This window comes from Podarcis melisellensis, assembly GCF_964234715.1.
Source record: "Podarcis melisellensis genome assembly, chromosome: 4".
Taxonomy (NCBI): domain Eukaryota; kingdom Metazoa; phylum Chordata; class Lepidosauria; order Squamata; family Lacertidae; genus Podarcis; species Podarcis melisellensis.
Genome location: NC_138531.1, coordinates 73642468 through 73661423, shown reverse-complemented (window position 1 = coordinate 73661423; position 18956 = coordinate 73642468). Strand labels below are relative to the sequence as shown.

Sequence of the window (18956 nt, the reverse complement as noted above, 5' to 3'; positions counted from 1 at the left end):
TTATAGGAAGCCAGTAGTATATACCCAAAGAATAAATAAAAGGAAATCCATGGGGATCTAATTTTTTTAATTATTATTTTCCCAGTTTTTTATCTAGGATTAAAAAAAAAAAACCACAACCAACCTGGAGCATAATTCCCATCACCTGCAACCAGCATAGTTAATGGTCAGGGATTATGAGAATTGTACTCCAAAATGCCTGAAGTACACCAGGTTGAGAAAGGCTAATAGAGAGAGACTTCTAGAAGAGGCTTCTAGATTAGTTAGCACAATGGCACTTTCCTCCATCTGGACAACCCCTGTTCTGCTCAGGAGGGTTGGGAGAATCCCCAGAATGGGGTGTAGGGTTAGGAGAGGAGAGATTGTTCCTTCTGGCAAGCAGAAACACTTACACTGATAGAATTATCACCTTAGCACAGTCTTGAATGCCACCCTGAAGGAGCATCTCCACCCCCATTATTTTACCCAGACACTGAGGTCCAGCGCCGAGGGCCTTCTGGCTCTTCCCTTACTGCAAGAAGCGAAGTTACAGGGAACCAGGCAGAGGGCCTTCTCGGTAGTGGCACCCGCCCTGTGGAACACCCTCCCACCAGATGTCAAAGGAAAAAACAACTACCAGACTATTAGAAGACATCTGAAGGCAGCCCTGTTTAGGGAAGCGTTTAATATCTAAGGACTACTGTATTTTAATATTTTGTTGGAAGCCACCCAGAGTGGCTGGGGAAACCCAGCGAGGTGGGAAGGGTATAAATAATAAAGTATTATATTATTGTTATTATTTTACATTTTAAAAAATACTGCCCAGAATGCAGTTAGTAAGGCATGCCACAACACCTCTTTGCTTATTTCCTATTCAGCATCTGCTCTCACCATTCTGCTGATTAAGTGGTAAATTTGGTGGGATAGTAAAAAAGTGATTTGGGGGTGATGTGGGAAGCTCTTGAAAAGAAATGGCAACGGAAAATTATTGGCGTGGGCATGAATGTAGTAGACCAGTGGACTACTGCTCTAGTGGTGGTGCCTCCACATCAAAGTTAGCAAATGTGAGCAGCTTAGATGTTATGCTAATGCAAAGAGAGCAGGAAGCTCAAGTGCATTAGTGTGTTGCTTTTCTTCACAAGCTCAAGTTGCAGGTACAGCCATGGTTTCTTAAACAAACCCTAAGTTAATCATGAGTTGCCCCGCAATCAAACAAGCCCAGGCTTGATTCTCTCAAAGTTTGGGTGTTTTCCCCAGCTGCTCTTGCCTCATACCTTTGTAGTTTGGTTGTCTGAGTTAGGGTGTTCAGACAAACCACAGTTAAAGAAAGGTGCTGGGTTCACACGGAACACCAAGCCATAGTGAAAGCAAACCAACAACAAACCATGGCTTCAGATCACCATGTCATAAGACACAGTGCAATATTATGTTCAAACCAGGCCATTAAATATCTACTGAGAGCAACAGGAAGCAGAAGGTACTTGCAATTCCTACTCTCTTTATATCTGTATAACATCCAAAGCAATTAAATGCATGCAATTAAATGTGTATATACTGTACATCTTTGTTTTTTTAAAAAAAAATAAAGTAGCTTTTCTCCTGTGACTAAAGATGAACACTTCTCTCTAACTTTTAGATGGGGGGGGAGGGGGACCTGGAACAAATTCCCTATGTAGTCCACGAAGATGAGAAAAACTTAGTATTTCTGTGTTAAAGAAGTGTATAATTGGAGGCCTGGTAGTTTATAATTGGCTATCATTAAGCTTCAGAAAGAAGCAAAAGGAAGCACAAGCCATTTTGAAATACCCCTCCAAGCCTGCTTGGCCTCACATCCAAGAACAAACTAGAGCAAGTGATACAGCCCTCCCCTTTTGGGTGGTTTTCTTTTTCGGAATCAAAGGGATTGAAGCATCAGTAAGAGACTTTTCATGCTTTTTAATAGAGAACAAATTTGTTCAAAGATATCCTCTCCTTTGAGAGGCAGATGGAATGTCAGTGCCAGAAGGTTCTGTAGTGGTTGAAAAATGACAGGAGCCGAGATTGAAACTGCAGAATAGGGGCAAAGTGAAATGTTTGTGGCTTTGCCCATAGCAAAAGGGTGCACGGGGCTTATTGGGTCCTGCAAATTATTTGAAACTGCAGCCTAGGAAGGGACAAAAATAAGTGATGGATGATCCCAGGCAGAGCGTGAAAAAGGCAGAGGTGGGCTTCAATACCACCTAAAGCAAAATGCACTTTGGGAAGTAAGGGACTGGACCCACAGGAGGTGGGAATATCTGTCATCAGTGGAGATATATACCTGTCATTCCTATGGCCATTTAGAAATGGGAGGATTTGTCCAACGAAATGAAGCAGAGCTAGGCAGGAGAGGAACAAGATTGAAACACACAGCAACAGGAGTAATAACAAACTGTCGGAGGACAATGCCCTGAAATTGATCAGAAAGGCCCAAGTGCTATCATCACTGCAGAATATAGTGATCAACACATCAGAAGTATCTCCTCTAAATACCAGGTGAAAGAAAGCATTTGCTTTAGACAGCTTCCTGTCTCTTTGAGAGACATTGGCTGTCAATATGTGCAGCAATGTATATAATTCAATCAATTGTTTGACAGCTCGTAGGTTCATTTATCAAATTTTAGTGGCATCAATGGACTGAGATCTGGAAAGCATTGAAGAAAAACAGAGTATTTTTTTTTATTAAATCCCCAAACAATGCTGCAATCCTGTACACACTTGCATGGGAGTAAGCCCTACTGAATTCAGTAGAACTTAGCTCTGAGTAGTCATGTATAGAACTGCACCATAAGCCACAACCATGCAGAAACTTTGGTGATGGAAGAAAACCTGGGCAAACATGCATTTCACAAGCCTTATTCTGAATCACAAAAAGAGGTGGGGGAGAAATGGTGGAGAATAGAACCAAGGGTCAGGAAACAAGTCCCCCAAATTTTCTGAGAACAGATTGGAATGTGTGGGTTTTGTGTGTCCAGTATATCGAAACCTCTTTTCTTATTTTGAATTAAGTTAATTATTGATAAATAAATTCTGAGATGTCACAGCAGGACTGTGCAGATGTTAAAGGTCCCATATGCAGATGCAGCCTATGCGCCTCAAACAGAGGGAGGGAGCAAGGGTGTAATCCTGCCTCCCCATCCACACAACCAAAACACTTGCTCTCAGTCACCTAATATCAATATAACTTAGCAGTATTTGCTGCAAACGCTGTGAGAAATTCAGGTCATATTTTACCAAGCGGCTTTCCTTTGAAGAGAGCCCTGGAGATTTATGATAGCTGCGTAATATAATCCTGGTGCAAATGTACAGGCTGAGCAGGCGGTATGAGGTCTCGGGAGCAAGCACACGCTCCGTTGCATCGCCATTTTAGAACCACATGATGACACAGCCTTTCCTGTACATGCACACACTGACCACAGAAAGCATTGTTTACAACCCGCTAGCTTCATATGAACATTGGATAGGTACATAAGCCATCTTGAAGGAGTTGCACTACAAAACGTGGCCTATAAATACTTTAAAATGATAATTGATTGGCCGCATAAAAACTGGAGCACATATAATAATTGATTGGCAGCATAAAAACTAGAGCACAGTTTTCAATCGCATGGGTGGAAAGGCACTCGACAAAGTAGCTGCCATCACATATCAGCTATCCCTGCACGGCAAGTTTTCAGAGGGGAGTAAGTCATCCAGTGAACCAGGTTGTTTTCTCAAAACTTCTACAAAATGTAGCATGGATATTTTTTTCCCCTGCTCCTTTTGCTGCATAAGTTTCACTTGGCCCACAGACGCAGAGGCCACACGTGGCAATTTCATGCAGCCTTTTCTTTGTGGTTGTAACATGTGGACCAGCTCTCAGTTGTGATTTAATGAACGGACTGTGCAGCAGACCAGTGGCTAGCGTGCTTTTCATTTTATGCTTGCCTTAAGCATTTTACTCAAGAGCGATAGTATCACAGAGAGTAACAAGGCGAGGTGGAATTATTAGGGCAGGAATGGGGTGGAGTAAGAAGGGTGTTGCACAGCAGGCCGGGGAAAGGTACTGCCGTTTTGTACAAAGCAATGTAATAATGAGGCCAGAACGCTTCAGAATAACCACTTGTGAAGAAGTGTCTTGCCAACTGTGCGAGGGAAAGGTAATGGGCTTATGTTATTTAAGCGCACTAAATAACAAGGAAATCCTGTCACTGAAGCTGACTGTTTTCCCCGAACAATAGGCCCCCATTGCTACATAAACACTAAGTTCCAGCCTGGCTGTGTATTTTTCCAAGCCAAAAGACAATATCTTCCAGCACCTGCTGTGACATCAAACACTCCCATTAAGGCAGTTAGTGCAGGGAGATCTGTCATTAGTCACAGGGATGTGCTTGACCTGCTGTAGCCTGATTGGCTTATAGAGCTTCCACAACAAGTCGGGTTGTAATAGCACGGTGTGCTCTGCCTAAGGAGCATTGCGCCGTTGGTGCCTGAAGAGGTTTATAAGCAAATAATGACTGGCTGACTTCTTGAGAGATCCGCCAGGAAATGCTTTAACCTGTGATGAGCTTCATGAAGCTCCCATAAGCTCAGAGGGGACATCCAGCATATATTGTTATTCCTAGCTATGCTTCTGCCTAGAGCTTGCAGTTTTTGTACAGCCACCTGGTTATGAACGCACTCCCCACAAAGTTGTGCCTGCCATCTTCTCTGTGCAGTTTTTGGTGAATGCTTTTAACCTTGGCTTTTGACAACTGTGATGTGAGTTTTCAGGGCCCAGCCTATTCCTGTGACTGTGATTTGTTTTAGCTGTTTTAATTTAATTTAATTTTAAATTGTTGTATCCTGGCCTGGGACCTGCTGTTGAAGGACAAGTAAATAATATTAATTAATAACAAAAACAATACAAGGGCAGAATGTTAGCGCCTTCTGTTCAAATAGCCTTGCCCCAATACCATCAAAGCTTAGTTCTAGATCCTTTTAAATTTGGGTGTGGCTCATTTTGGAGTTTGCTGCTGAGGTCTAAGCCCCGCAACCTCTTCCCTTCGCCCGAACATATTTGGCAGTGGTAAGACAGCAGTGACAGGCACCAGTCAAACAGCTACATAGCCTTTATGGAGGTTCTGTGCTAGGTATCCCTCCCTGGCACCAAGAATGTTGGTGCGGGCTGGATTCTGTTGTACTACCGATGGCATGACTGGGAATTTGAGATGCTTCATAGTAAGGGATTAATAAATGGAATGAAATAAATAAATTTAGTACATAAATAATTCAAAGCCCTACATTGAGATAGATTACACATATGCTTCAGTTTTGTGGCCAGCCTCTGGTTAGTTCACCCTGGCTCTGCCACTGATTTCTGGACAATAATTTCTTTCTCTCCCCTCTTCTTATCCCAGTTTCCCTGTCTGTAAAAGCCTGGATGAAGACGTAAACCAAGCTTCTCCAGATTGTACCCAAACATGCTATGTTCCTGGGAGTCATTTGCATAACAGACTCTTTGGTGGTGACGTTTGTCATTTAATCAAGATCTTTCCTCTTAAGAGAGAGAGGGTGGTCCCTTAAGCCATTTATTTTGGAAGCTGACTAGGAAATGCTGCAACATTGTCCGTGAAATCCACAATTTTCATTGGTTCTTTGGAGATTCTGCCATGAGACAAAAGGGTTTAAAGATAAATCAAGACATATAATGCAACTGAGTTTGTACGAAGGAGATGCCACCATTGATTCTTGAACATGGGCTGTATGTACAGAGTAGAAAGTGTCTAGAATGTCTTTGCTGCTTGCAGTTCAGCATAGTTAACTAGACATATTAACAATACAAATTTAACAGCAAAGCAAACTAGGCAAAAGTTTACTAGGTCAAAGAACTGTGTATTGGGATCTTGTGGTGATATTTGGATAGTGAAATCATGGCACTCAAGTTCCCTCACAGAAGGCATCATAATTCCCTTTATATTCTGTATATTGCTTATTCAGTTTGTGTCTCCTTCAGATGGTTCCTCCCTGCCTCATCACATACTTAGGTGCTTTGGGAAGAGCAAATGTTCTTTTGAATCAAAGCAATTTCAGGTTGGGAAGCACTCCAGGTTTGTAACTGTTGCTTGCTGAATGTGGAAAGTGCATGTTGCTTATTGTTTTGTTTTGTTGTTTTTCTCACTCCTTAGAGAAAATATTACCCACACTCCCCAATCCTTTTCCAGGTCAGTATATGTTTTGTGTCACAGTAGCTCTTAAGCTGGGTCATTCTCCATCAATTCAATAAGTAGGATGAACCAGGGAAGAGGAAATAGTTTATTTGTTGTGAAAAAATAAGACATTGTGTCTACACTCTGGTTGCTCCTGCCCTTATATCTACGTGCCCCATTGCTGGCAAACTCAGCTGTTCAACTCTTAAGCCATTGGTCTTTTAAACTTAGGTCACCTGAATCTTTTAACAATTCATTTTTTAAAAAATAATATTTATTAAAGTTTCAAATGACAAAGAAAAAAGAAAAAACAGTAAAAAAGATACAATTAAAAAAAGAAAAAACAAATCAATCTTTCCATACCTTATCTTACATCTGCTTGTTTCTTGACCTCCTCACACCTCCCTTTTTTGTATTCTAGTTCAAACGTTATTTCAGCAAGTCCTTACCCTTTTTGCTTTTATCTTAATATTTTATCATAATATATTATGGCTTTACATTTTCACATGTTCACAATCCATTTTTACATACCCCTTAAAAACATTACTGCTAAAACCACATAACTTCATTCCAGCATCCCTCTAACATTCCTTAATTTTACAGTGTTTCTGTAAGTAGTCTTTAAATTTCTTCCAGTCTTCTTCTACCGACTCTTCTCCCTGGTCTCGGATTCTGCCAGTCATTTCCGCCAGTTCCATGTAGTCCATCACTTTCATCTGCCATTCTTCCCGGGTGGGAGAATCTTTTAACAATTCAGCACATTAGAGATTTTTCATTTGTTCTTCAGTCTTCAATTACTCTCTAACAGAAAAAATATATATAGACCCATATAGTATAGCCCCTCACAGACAAGTATCACCTCAGAATGCATATGGGAGATGGTTGATCTGAAAGTTGAAAAAAAGTCATTATTAAAACACCCAGTTACAAGCTCACTTCACATGGAAAGCTGACCTACCAGAGAGGAGGCTTCTAGACTAACCTTCTATACCCAACATTGTAAATATTTCTCATGGAGGAAGAGACTGAGTTGAGGTCTTTTTAAAAGGACTGACCTCAATTCTGAGCTGGTATGAGCTAATGAGAAGACTATGTTATCTTGAATCCACTGGCTCAAAAATAAAGTGAAGAAGCCAACATGGGATGATTACCCCCCCCCATAGTAACAATTTGTTTGAATGCTCTGGTGTATGATGGTCAGGTAGTCCACTACGTCCCTTTACCATTACGCAGAGTGAGATGGTTGTCCAGGCAGCAATGCAGAGGATTAGCGTTCTCAGGGAGTGACAGCAAGGTGTTAGAGACTATGATTTCCTCTTCTCTCCCTAAGTTGGTCTGCTGCCTTCAGGTGCAGTAGAAGACACTGTCCCATTGGCAATGTTAAGGTACAGTTTGTCTGCCTGTTCACTTGAATTCTATATGTGGAATATGCTCTCTTGCAATGAGGATGGTCTTTCTTGGGCCTGCCCTACATGCCAAATGAATAGCAGAAGATATTGAAAAATATCAGCCTCCGGTAATTTCACCAGCTCTGCTGTTCACTCAGTTTCTTGGTGATCCAGGTTCAAGGTATGTCTTTGAAAAAGCACCCCCAGGCTCCCACACAGCACTGGTGTGTGCTTTTATTATTGGAAGACACCCAGTGACAATGGTATCCAATAGGCTTAATAGAAATGGAAGCACTTATTTCCACTCTCTGCACCATTGGTATTTATTTATTTATTTATTGAATTTGTATCCCACCCTTCATCCATACATCTTAGGGCAGTTCGCAACATAATTTTGAGAGTCGCTGGTCTGCAAGGGCAACTTGGTTCCAGAACAACAGCAACAAACCCTCACAGCCAATACAGCAGGTGTGGGAAACCCTTTTGGTCTAGTAGGCAGAGCAGCTTTGACATATGACTAGGACCACCCACCTGCTAATCATCTGGCAGCATAATGATGTTTCCCACATCTGCAGTGCAGCAGCAGTACTGATTATTAATCAAGAGGATGAGGGCATACAACCTGTTGGTATTGTCACTTGCTTGTTGTCATTTGTTCAAAGGGAATCCACACATTTTCATGGGGAAACTAAAATGGCTAGAACATTGTAGCCACTGGCTACAACTGGATAAACAGAGGCAAATCTACAAATACAATTAAAGGAAAGCAGATACAAAAACAATGTACCATTAAATTAAATCCTGTATATTTATTTGCCATAAAGCTGAAGAAAAGCAATAAAGTAGGCCATTTGCAAACAAGCAGTCTAAAAATAAATCAAATAAATATGGTTATCATATGAAGCAGGAATGAAAATGTGCACAGATACAAGAATAACATCTTTAAAGGGCTGCTTTGGGTTTGTGTTTAGCATCTTTAAATTAATTAAATTTAGGTTTTATTGAAAACAAATAGTTGTATTTAAATTAATCGCCCACATTGTGTGTGTCTTAAAAACATTCACAAACAACACAAATAAAGAATGCTTTACTCATAGTTATCATTTGGCTGTATTTGTTTGCATCCAGATATATGTATGTATCCACCCAAAGTAGCTTCAAGTTTAAAAGCTAAATAAATACAATTATTAACAATAAAAAACTTACCTGAAATAATTATCTCACAGCAGGACAAGTTGAATATTAAAATTTCCTTGCTGAAAAAAGTAATAGAATGTATCTGAGAAGCAGTTTAGATGCCACCACTGAGAAGCCCTTGCACCTTGTTAAATATCCATCTGATAATGAGACACAGAACTGAGCTCCCAAAGCTGACCTTAAAGGTTTGGCAATTAACCCAGATTTTTTATTTTATTTTTTAGATTTGTGGTTTTATTAGGTAATGAATATATTGGTCTCACTTCATTCCTGCCTAAGAATAAAACTACAGTCCTAATCACACTTACCAGGGAGTAAATCCTATACTTCAAGGGCACACTCTTACTTTAAAACATATTGAACACTGGGGCTTAGAAGTAACATGCATAGGATTCTCTGGACTGAGGCATTGCAGGTAACTGGACTAGATGACTAGATTTGAGCCCCTTCCTGTTCTAAAATTCTACAGTTCTGAATGAAAATATAAGCAGAGAAATATATATTTGTACCCACATGATCAAAACTTTAACCTGTAAAGTTTTAATAGCACTTTATCTTGCATGTATAATGTCTCAGTGTGATTTATTCCATGCTTGAATTAATGCTCAAGCATTCGATTTTGATTCACATAAACTACATCCTAGTCTACCTTCAGTGCATCCTGGATTACTGAGCAAATCTATAATTTTAATATGTAGAACCTTATTTCTCTGCCAAATGTTCCCAGCAGTTTCTTTGCCATGGGCAATTAGCACAGGTATTGGTGCTTTACTAACTGTTCGCTCTGCCTTTACAATTCACCTCTTGATAGAGCCTCAGGAAAAATATTATCGAATCCCTAAACTGTGTAGACATGGCTTCTTTTCTCAGACATGAATGCGCTCCTCTAAGATTTTGATCATATCACCCTTGCTCTTAAAGCCTTAGGCTGTGGCGCTTGTTTTGTTGTGTTTAATATGAATTAGCATTTCCTGACCACATGGGCGTTACAAGGACACATTGGAATCATTTCTGATTTTTTAAACTTTATTAGTATGGGTCTTTGCTGTTAAAGGCAAACCATTCTCATTGTAAAGCAGCATTTTCATAAAATATCCTGTGCAATGATTTACTATTTTGTCACCATTAACCTATAAGTGTTATGTAGCCACCACAGGCAACAGCAGCCAGATAGGTATAGAAAAGGCTGTCGCTATTGCATTGCCTGGGATGCAAGCCACTGTGGATTACCTAACAAAAACTTGTTTACTGTCTAATAAAGCTATTTTGATCTTTTTAGATGCCAGAGCAAAGGTATTTTTAGGGTGCGCATTCTTCTGCTAAAAGTGCTGTGGGTTTCAATGTGCTTCTATAGATAAGTTTCCCACGCCCCCCATTTCAGTTCTAAACCAAAATCTTCAGCAAACATCTCCCCACACAAGCAGAATGATAGTGGAGGCAGCACAGTCTCAAGATCTACCAGGTTCACCAGCTTCCTAAACCAAGCTGTCCCTCGTGTCTTGTATCTACTTCTAGCTTAAAGTTCAATTCCTTTCACCTTCCTTGTTCTCCAGCTGCCATTGCCCCTTGTGCTTTCTGAAGATGCAGTAGCAAAGTGGTGGTAATGCTGAATTTAATCAGCCACTCTTTTCACATACCTAAACCAGACACATGGTTACAGTAAGTGAGTCCAAGTAGATGAGGTTGTTGGTGGTGGGAGAATAACAGTTCCCTTTATGTAAAGCAGACACTGATTGGAGAATGGCCCTGCATTGACTGTAGATTGTAGCTAGTTTCCTCTTAGATGTAGATATTCTAGCTTGTACTAACACTTTCATTTGGAGGATGGGTATAATGGTGGGCTGTAGGCTATAGTGAGAAAGGGGTTGGTTGGAGGGATCCAAGGCAAAAATAGGAGCTTCCTCAAAAAGGTATGACCAGTTTTCTGTTTGATGGATTTTTAACAAGGGTTTCTATTGTCCAGAAGTCCCCCAGTAAATGGAATCACTCTGTCCTAGCAACAAACTCACTCTCTCTGGTTGGCTTTCTGTGTGCAAGAAATGTGATAACAACTTTCTTCCCTTGATCTAACCAAGTCAAATCAAGTGATGGGGATGTGTTTGGCTGGTCCATCTTTTAAAATGATCTCATAATGCTCAAAAGCATACTTAAAACTAGCTTTGTATAAGGCTGTGCATATTAATCAGATTTGAATCTAACATGAGTGTAAGAGTAACATTCCATATATGGATAGCTTTACAAAATTCAGAGAAGTGCAAATTTCACAGGAGAGCTGTGTTTTGGTTTGTGCATTGCTTGAAGAAGTGAGAATTTGGGTGCTTCTGTGAACTAAATTATACCTTATCTCTACTTCTGTTTATGCTGGATAATTGAGGGGACCCATTCAGCATGAGCAGGAAAGTCCTAATCCTGCCAAGCTTCATGGTGTATTCTGATGATGCTGTTGGCATATGCAAGAGCCTACATACCTACAAGCCCAGGCTTCAAACTATTTTGGACCTTCAACAGATTCTTCTAAGCTCCAAAGCAGATATGAGGTGTGCCAGAGAGCCAGTCTAACCTTGGTGATCCTCAGTTTTGGTGGCTTCCTGCATTACAGTCATTTAGCTGCTCACCCCTTATTTTGCATATGCAAACATATACTGGAGACCCAGTGATGTGTTAGGGGGAGAGTGCTTATGATTGCCTGAATAGACCAGGGTTCAAAATCCCACTTGGATATGAAACTGATTGGGTAACAACATATCTTGCTTTAAAGATAAAAATGAGACAACCAGAAGAGGGATCATGTAAAAAGTAAACTCACTGTTCAGAGTTCAGTCAAATGATGGAAGACAATGACTGATTTGGAATAAACTGAGGGTGGGGGAGAGGTTTCCAAAAGACAAATATACTGAGTATCAGTGTTATAAGCAGGACAAAACAATTCCAAGAATGAGATAGCCAAACATTTTCTTAGAACTTTAAATGTAGAGAATCACACATGAACATACAGCCCCATCTATTCCAACCTGAACTCCTTGAGAAAAGGGTATGGTAAAAATGTATATAAATTTGGATTACAACCAAAATTAAGAATGAATCATATGCATTTGGGTCAACTGATGTATGCTGCATTTAAATTCACATAAGCTTCGTCTATATATTTCCACAAATGTTTTTGAAGAAAGAAGAGTATTTTCTTTGTTTTTAGATGAGTCCCTAATAATACATATCACCAGTCTGGAAGAAGAGAGAAACCTGCTTTAAGATTATGCTTGCCTTCTGTTTTTGTAGGTACTTGTATTTTTAAAAAAACTTTTTTTTTAAAGAAAAAAGTCTGCTGCCCTATTAATAGTTGGTATCCTTTTAGGCTTTAATAAGCAGAGAGGCTGAAAGCGTATAAGTAAGGCAACTGCTTTTGCTTTCTCCTCTGTCCGTTCCATTTGTCACTAAGTTCCCATTCAAATAACAGTATCTGGTTCTGTAATGGTAAATGGGAATTTAAAAGGGTGGCAGTGGGAGTGGAGTGGGGTGGCATGTCTCACTTTAACCTCAAATTATTCTCTCTTAAGGCAGTGGCAGCCAAACAGCAAACAGCTTCCTCTTTTACCATTTCTACACATCACAGGCCATCAAAGGATTTGCCTGACAAATTGGCTTCCCATATGGTTATTTCCCCCCAGTGAACAGTCTTTCCATTCACATTCATTGGTAAAGTCATTTTGGGAAGTGTTGGTTTTATCTTCTGGACTCAGGCACTGGGGCTGAGCCTGTTGGTGACACTGTTCCCATTCAGCATTGGCAATAATAAAAAAGCACATTACAGATGACTGGGCTTGCATGATTTAATACCACTGCATATGCTAGTTTATGCTAACAACAAAAACAGCAAGTCCTTTCCAAAGAACCTGGTCTTGTAGAAAAGCAGAGAATGGTTTCCAAATGGATGGGCTTCCAAGGGAAGAAAACGCAGGGGAAACATTCCGGTCCTATCCATCCCCATGTTGCCTGTGTTTGTAGAAATGTAAAGTATATTCCCATAATCAGGAAAGTACAGCATGAGGATAGGGGCAGTTGTGGAGGGCATAACTAAATGTCATATAATTTTTAAAAAACAAACTACATGGGGCTGCTATCCAATATGATAGTTTGGCATCAGTTTCCTCCTTTGTCCTCCACAATGTAAAGTCCATCCTACCTGTGTCCTCTTCTTATCATGCTGAGCATTTATCTACCCTTTGAATTAGCAGCCAGCGATGGAAAATGCACAGTAAGTTGCACAACATGTTATGGAGGTGAAAGGTGATCTTGACACATGGGCTGCTATTTTCTGTAGCACCCCAAGTTTGTTATTGTGTGTTGTGCCGGGGGCATAATAATTAATGCCTTGAGGCAGGATGATGCTGACCTAGTAATTCCGATGAGATTAGTCCATAGAAGAAGCATTAGCCAATACTATCCACCAACATTCAGTGCATCTTCCTTCTTCAATCAGATATTTTAAGGGTTGGGAGTCCAATGTTTCAAAATGACTTTGAAATAAGCTTTTTCTTTTTTTCTTTTTCTTTTTTTTTGAACTCTTGTTTTCTGGATAAGTTAAGCAGTTCTGCTGAGCTGCTTTAACACAACTTACAGCCTCTTCTTAGAAGACAGTTTCTCTGTTAAGAATGGAAACAAGAAGGCAAGAAAAAGGTGCCTCAGTTTGGTATCAACTCCCATTATTTACAAATCCATATATCAAGTTTTATTTTTCTGAGGGCCAACTCTAATGGTAACTTTTTAATGGGGCCTACTGCAGAATAAGGTAGGTAGCCATGTTGATCTGACACAGTCAAAATTTAGTAAAACAATTTTTTTAAAAATGTACAGTATCACCTTAGAGACCAAGTATATATTTCTACTTCAGAATAAGCATACTGTAGAAGATGTCCAATGTGCCTGCAAACTGTATATTGGTCTCTGTGATACTCGCCCAGCTCATTTTCTATTTTTGAAGCAGCCCCATAATTTAAGTAAAGTTGCTCAGAGATGCCAAGGATGGTGAAAGGTGATTGTTTTTCAGAGAGCTACATATGGCTGAGTGAGGTGGGTGGGGCCCTATCTCCTAGCATCCCTGTGTTCTATGTGACATCTGCAAAACAGAGCCTGTGCAGAAAGAGTCATACCTCCATAGGCTTTCAAGCAAACAGAAGCCACAGTTGTGCTTCCTGTCAAGTGTTAGCTAATCCAAGAATCACAGTGCACACATAGGCTCCTCTTTGCAGATATTGTTATCAACCCATGGGTGTTAGGGGATGAGACTGATGGGCTGCTGGTGCCAGGGCTGGAGGACAGTATTTGGAAGCCCTGCTCCATAGTTTAGAATACACATGGAGGAGAATGACTGAACAGGTTTAGAAAAAGGGTGGAAAATCTCTGGCCTACAGACCAATCACCAAGGGATCCAATTTGGCCAGTGAGGATGATCCCTTTGCCTGTGGAGCCAAAATGTTTCCCACCTCTGGTCTAGTGTCCAAGATAACCCTACTTTCCCAAACAACTTCTGTGCATGTGGGATTCTTATTACTTCTTACTTTGAGAAGCTGTTGCACAAATTGATGTGCATTGTGTTGGCATGCCAGTGCAGTTTTGCTTTAAATGGTGCCCCCCACCCGTTTTTAACTATCTTTACATTGCCTTGGGACAACAATAGCAGTAATATTAGGATGTCAGAATCATAGAATTATAAAGCATCCCTGATGGACGGCCACCCAGCCTCTGCTAAAAACCTCCAATGAAGGGGAGTACATCACCTTCTGAGGAAGTCCATTGCACTGCTGAACAGTGGGAATGTGCATTGGAATAGAAAATGTGCATTCCACTGAGAGGAATGCAATGCTCCTAGACATCCACACTTGGATATGCATTTATATATGCATTCAGCATCTATTTTCCCTCCTCTCCACCTAGCTTGCAAAAAGCTCTTGTCTATCCCGCTGCCAATGTTAGGCAGCAAATGAGAGGTTTGACATATAGGGCATAATGTAGTTCAGAATAAGCGCTTGCACCAACAGAACAATGCTATCCATACTGGAATCTTAACCTGATGAACTCTCCTAGAAACTCTAGTTGTTGAAGAGGAACCAGTTCATTGAGATCATCAGTTCAAAATTCAGATCTCAAAAGAAAAACTAAACAAAAAGTGTCAGAGTCAATGGAATCTTCTTTGTGCACAAGTTATTAGTGTGGCTATAGGGCAGGGATGAGGAGCCTGTGGCTTCCAGCTGTTGTTGGATGCCAGCCCTGTTCATCAGCTACACTAGCTGTGACTGATAGGAGTTGGAGTGCAGCAACATCTGGAGGGCTACAAGTTCCCCATCCTTGCTACAGCGGCAAATGAGATCATGTTCCAGGCAGGACATTGGTGGCAAATGTGATTTAAACTGCAGTTGTGAGGAGACACTTCAGTCTTAGATTACTTATTCTGAAGTTGTGCGGTGCCCAGCCTTGCACTCGAGGGAAGTTCAAGTAGTCTCAGCACTGCTTGAAAATATCCTCCCACTCGGGGAATTGCCACAGTACAAGTTGTTCTTGTAGAGTGGAGGGATTTCATCAGTCTTAAAAGTTCTGTCATGCTCTTTGAGCAAATGCAATGTGATCTTAGTGTGAGAGAGAAGCAATGGCAAGACAAATTTCTTCAGAAGAAAATTACAGAATGCCGCCCACAAACGGTCAAGTGACCAGAACACAGTGTGACAGGGTGATACAATAGCATTCACAAAAGTGAAAATACAGAAGTGTTCTCTGTCAATCTCTCCGTGTGGGCCATTGGGTAGCTAATTAGCGAGAACATATTGTACCCTTTGAAAAGTGTAGTATGGTTTAATGGACCACTGATATCTTCAGCTGTTTACTACTATCAATATGTTGCTTATGCAGCAACACTGAGACCTACTGTCTAAGACCGTTCCTCCCTATGACTCCACAAAGTCGAATGCTTTTTGACACTGAAGTGTGAATGGAACTTTAGATCAGGGGTAGGCGCTGTGATGGTTTGACTACAACTCCCACCATGCCTGACCATTGGTCATGCTGGTGGGGCTAATGGGAGTTTGAGTGCAGTAACTTCTGGAGGAAACTACACTGGCTACCCCTGCCAACAAGTAAGATCAAGGAGAAAATGAAGTATGCTTGTTTTTTATTTGCAAATTTAACAATGAGAAAAGGAAAAGGAAAGAATTGTGAAAATTAATAACATGAAAGCAAAAGAAGAATACTAATAATTACCACCAGTGCACATTAAAGATAGAATAAACATCAGTACATCCATCTTAAGTTAAACATACAGGTTGATATAAGCCCTCCAGATGTCCAAATAGGTATCCACATGACATTGATATCTATAAAGAAATATGTTGAAATGAAGCCAAGGCAGTTAGGTCCTCAGATCATTGCATGATAGACATTGGGTCTATTGAAGTATAAATCCCTTGATGATCATAAGGGCTTGCAAAATCCTCTTTTGTTGTCCTTCCTGTCATTAATCCCTGTATGATGGGAATTTAATTTAAAAGTGCCTGAGCATCTGCAAATAGCAAGGATTTTGCCAATGCAAAATTGATACAGCAGCAACTTCAGACCAAAAAGAATATATCACTGTACAAGCCCACACTATATGCCTCAATGAGACATTTGCAGCACCACATCCATCTCAAACTATATCTGTAATGGGTAGTACCTTCCTATGTTGTGGAGTCCAGTGTGCCTGAAAATATTTATTTTGCTGGATTGATCTCAATTTCAAATACAAAGGAACATTCCATATAAAATGTTCTAATTCCCTCTTCCACATATATCTAAGTTCCTCAACTACTCTCTTGCAAAGATCCATAAGCATTTATAAACAACAGTTATGGGTTCAACTTTCTGTAAGGAAAAACCTAATTTCTGCAGAAAAGCTGATTAACGTTTGCTCCAATTCAGCAGCAGAGAGTGGGTTTTCCCAGAGGAAAGCAACAGGACAAGTGGAAGTGTGGGCAAGCCCTTAGAATAAGAATAGGATGCAAATAGAGCATTATGAACTTGATGCTTCTAGCAGCGAAATTGGGGATATTTTTCCCTGTACAGCAGAGAAGCAGGAGGAAAAGTCCCTAAGTGTAGCCTACTAAGTACCAGCTGCAAATCCCCAAAGCCTTGGAACTGAGTACAGAGCCTTGGAAGAAAGAAATTAATAACTTTCAAAGCATGACCTTGAAAATGGAATTAACAGTATCCCCCCCCCCCTTTTAAGCCTCCCTGATAATAAAGATTTCATCTTCAGAAACCCTGGCAAACAGAGTCAGCAGACTAGAGAAATGACTTCTAGCTGAGGTGCTGGCATGTGTAAAACCCCAAGCTCTCCAGGCCGCAAGGGGAGGGGAGATGAAATATGTCCCTTCCTCTGTGTTCTTGCTCCAGCTGCATAACTTGTTTCTCTTTACCTACTTCTGCTTTGTTCCCAAGACACATCAAGGAATACAGTAGGCACAAGCATCATTGCACACAATAGCCTTTATGAACCTGGTGCCTTCCAGATGTTGTAGACTACAACTCCCATCAGCATGTGCTGGCTGGCGCTGGTGGGAGTTGTAGTCCAAAACTACTGGAGCACAGCAGGTTGGTGAAGGCTAACATACAGCAATGCAAGAGTCCACGTTCAGATCTCCCTAGTGTTTCCAGACTTCATCAAAAGAACCTAAGAAGAGCCTACCAGATAAGGTCCATCTAGCCCAACATCCTTCTCTCACAGTGGCCAACAAGATAATAATAATAATAATAATAATAATAATAATAATAATAATAATAAAAAAAAAAAATTTATTTATATCCTGCCCTCCCCAGCTGAAGCCGAGCTCAGGGTGGCTAACAACAATAAAACAGTACAACATTCTAAAAACATTTCATTATAAAAATTAATTAAAATCAAATTGATGGCAACCATTAAGCTAAAGTTCTGGGAAGATTGCCAAAGGAGGGGTCAGGCTGCGCCCTGACCAAAGGCCTGGTGGAACAGCTCTGTCTTGCAGGCACATTGGACATCTTCCCACGGGGCCCTAGTCTCATGTGACAGAGCGTTCCACCAGATTGAAGCCGCAGCCGAAAAAGCCCTGGCTCTAGTTGAGGCCAGCCTAACCTCTATGTGGCCTGGGACCTTCAGGATGTTTTTATTTGAAGACCATAAGACCATAAGGAGAGGCGGTCCCGTAGGTATGAGGTTCCTAGGCTGTATAGGGCTTTAAAGGTTAAAACCAGCACCTTAAACCTGATCCTGTACTCCACCGGGAGCCAGTGCAGCTGGTATAGCACCGGGTGAATGTGATCTTGCAGCGAAGACCCCGTAAGGAGTCTCGCCACGACATTCTGCACCCGCTGGAGTTTCTGGGTCAGTCAGAGAGAGGTAAGGAGCCAACTGCTTAGCTTGGCGGAGATGAAAAAATGCCACCTTTGTTATAGCTGTAATCTGCGCCTCCATGGAGAGGGAGGTATCCAAGATTACACCCAAACTCTTAACGGATGGTGCTGGCACTAACTGCACCCCCGCAAGAGATGGGAGTTGCCCCCTCAATCCCATATTGTCCCGCCCCAGCCAGAGGACCTCTGTCTTCAAAGGATTTAACTTCAACCGGCTCCCACGTAACCATCCAGCCATAGCTTCCAAACATCTATGATACCCATGGGAAGCCTAAAAGTAGGATCTGTGCACAACTACAGTCTCCCCACTTGTAATTCCCACATCAGAGGCATATTTGCCAGGGCATTTTTTAAACATATAAAGTGTGGTGGGGATTCTCCCCTTCAGTCCTCATGAATTCCCCACCCCAAAATCCTCTCCCTCAGTTGTGCCCTTTTAATTCTGCTTGGCCCCAGGTTATATTCAGGGAAAACAAAATTCGGATTTAGAAGTTGTTTATGTTTTCCTCTAGACCAGAGTTTCCCAAACTTGGGTCTCTAGCTGTTGTTGGACTACAACTCCCATCATCCATAGCTAGCAGGACCAGAGCCCAGGGATGATGGGAATTGTAGTCCCAAAACAGCTAGAGACCTGAGTTTGGGAAACCCTGCTCTAGACTGTGATTTAGGATTTGCCATTGTATTTTAAGCAAAACCTGGGCCTGTGCAAGTCATGTTGCTTAATTAGGCCTGTTAACTTTTTGGAGATCAGAGGTTAAGCTGGGCACTGGCTTTTAACTTTACTTCAAGGAGGGCG

General features: G+C 41.1%; 1 protein-coding gene across 3 annotated transcripts in view; it reads left to right on the top strand.

Annotated features, from left to right (window-relative positions):
- Positions 1-18956, top strand: part of LSAMP (limbic system associated membrane protein) — a 1403176-nt gene that overhangs the window by 1369938 nt on the left and 14282 nt on the right. For 2 of the 3 annotated variants that reach the window (XM_081908544.1, XM_081908543.1), the window contains one exon: positions 6144-6179. The exons of the other annotated variant lie outside the window; for it this stretch is intronic. In XM_081908544.1, coding sequence (XP_081764670.1) covers positions 6144-6179 — 36 coding nt within the window. The remainder of the gene's footprint in view (positions 1-6143; positions 6180-18956) is intronic. 3 annotated transcript variants of the gene reach the window in all.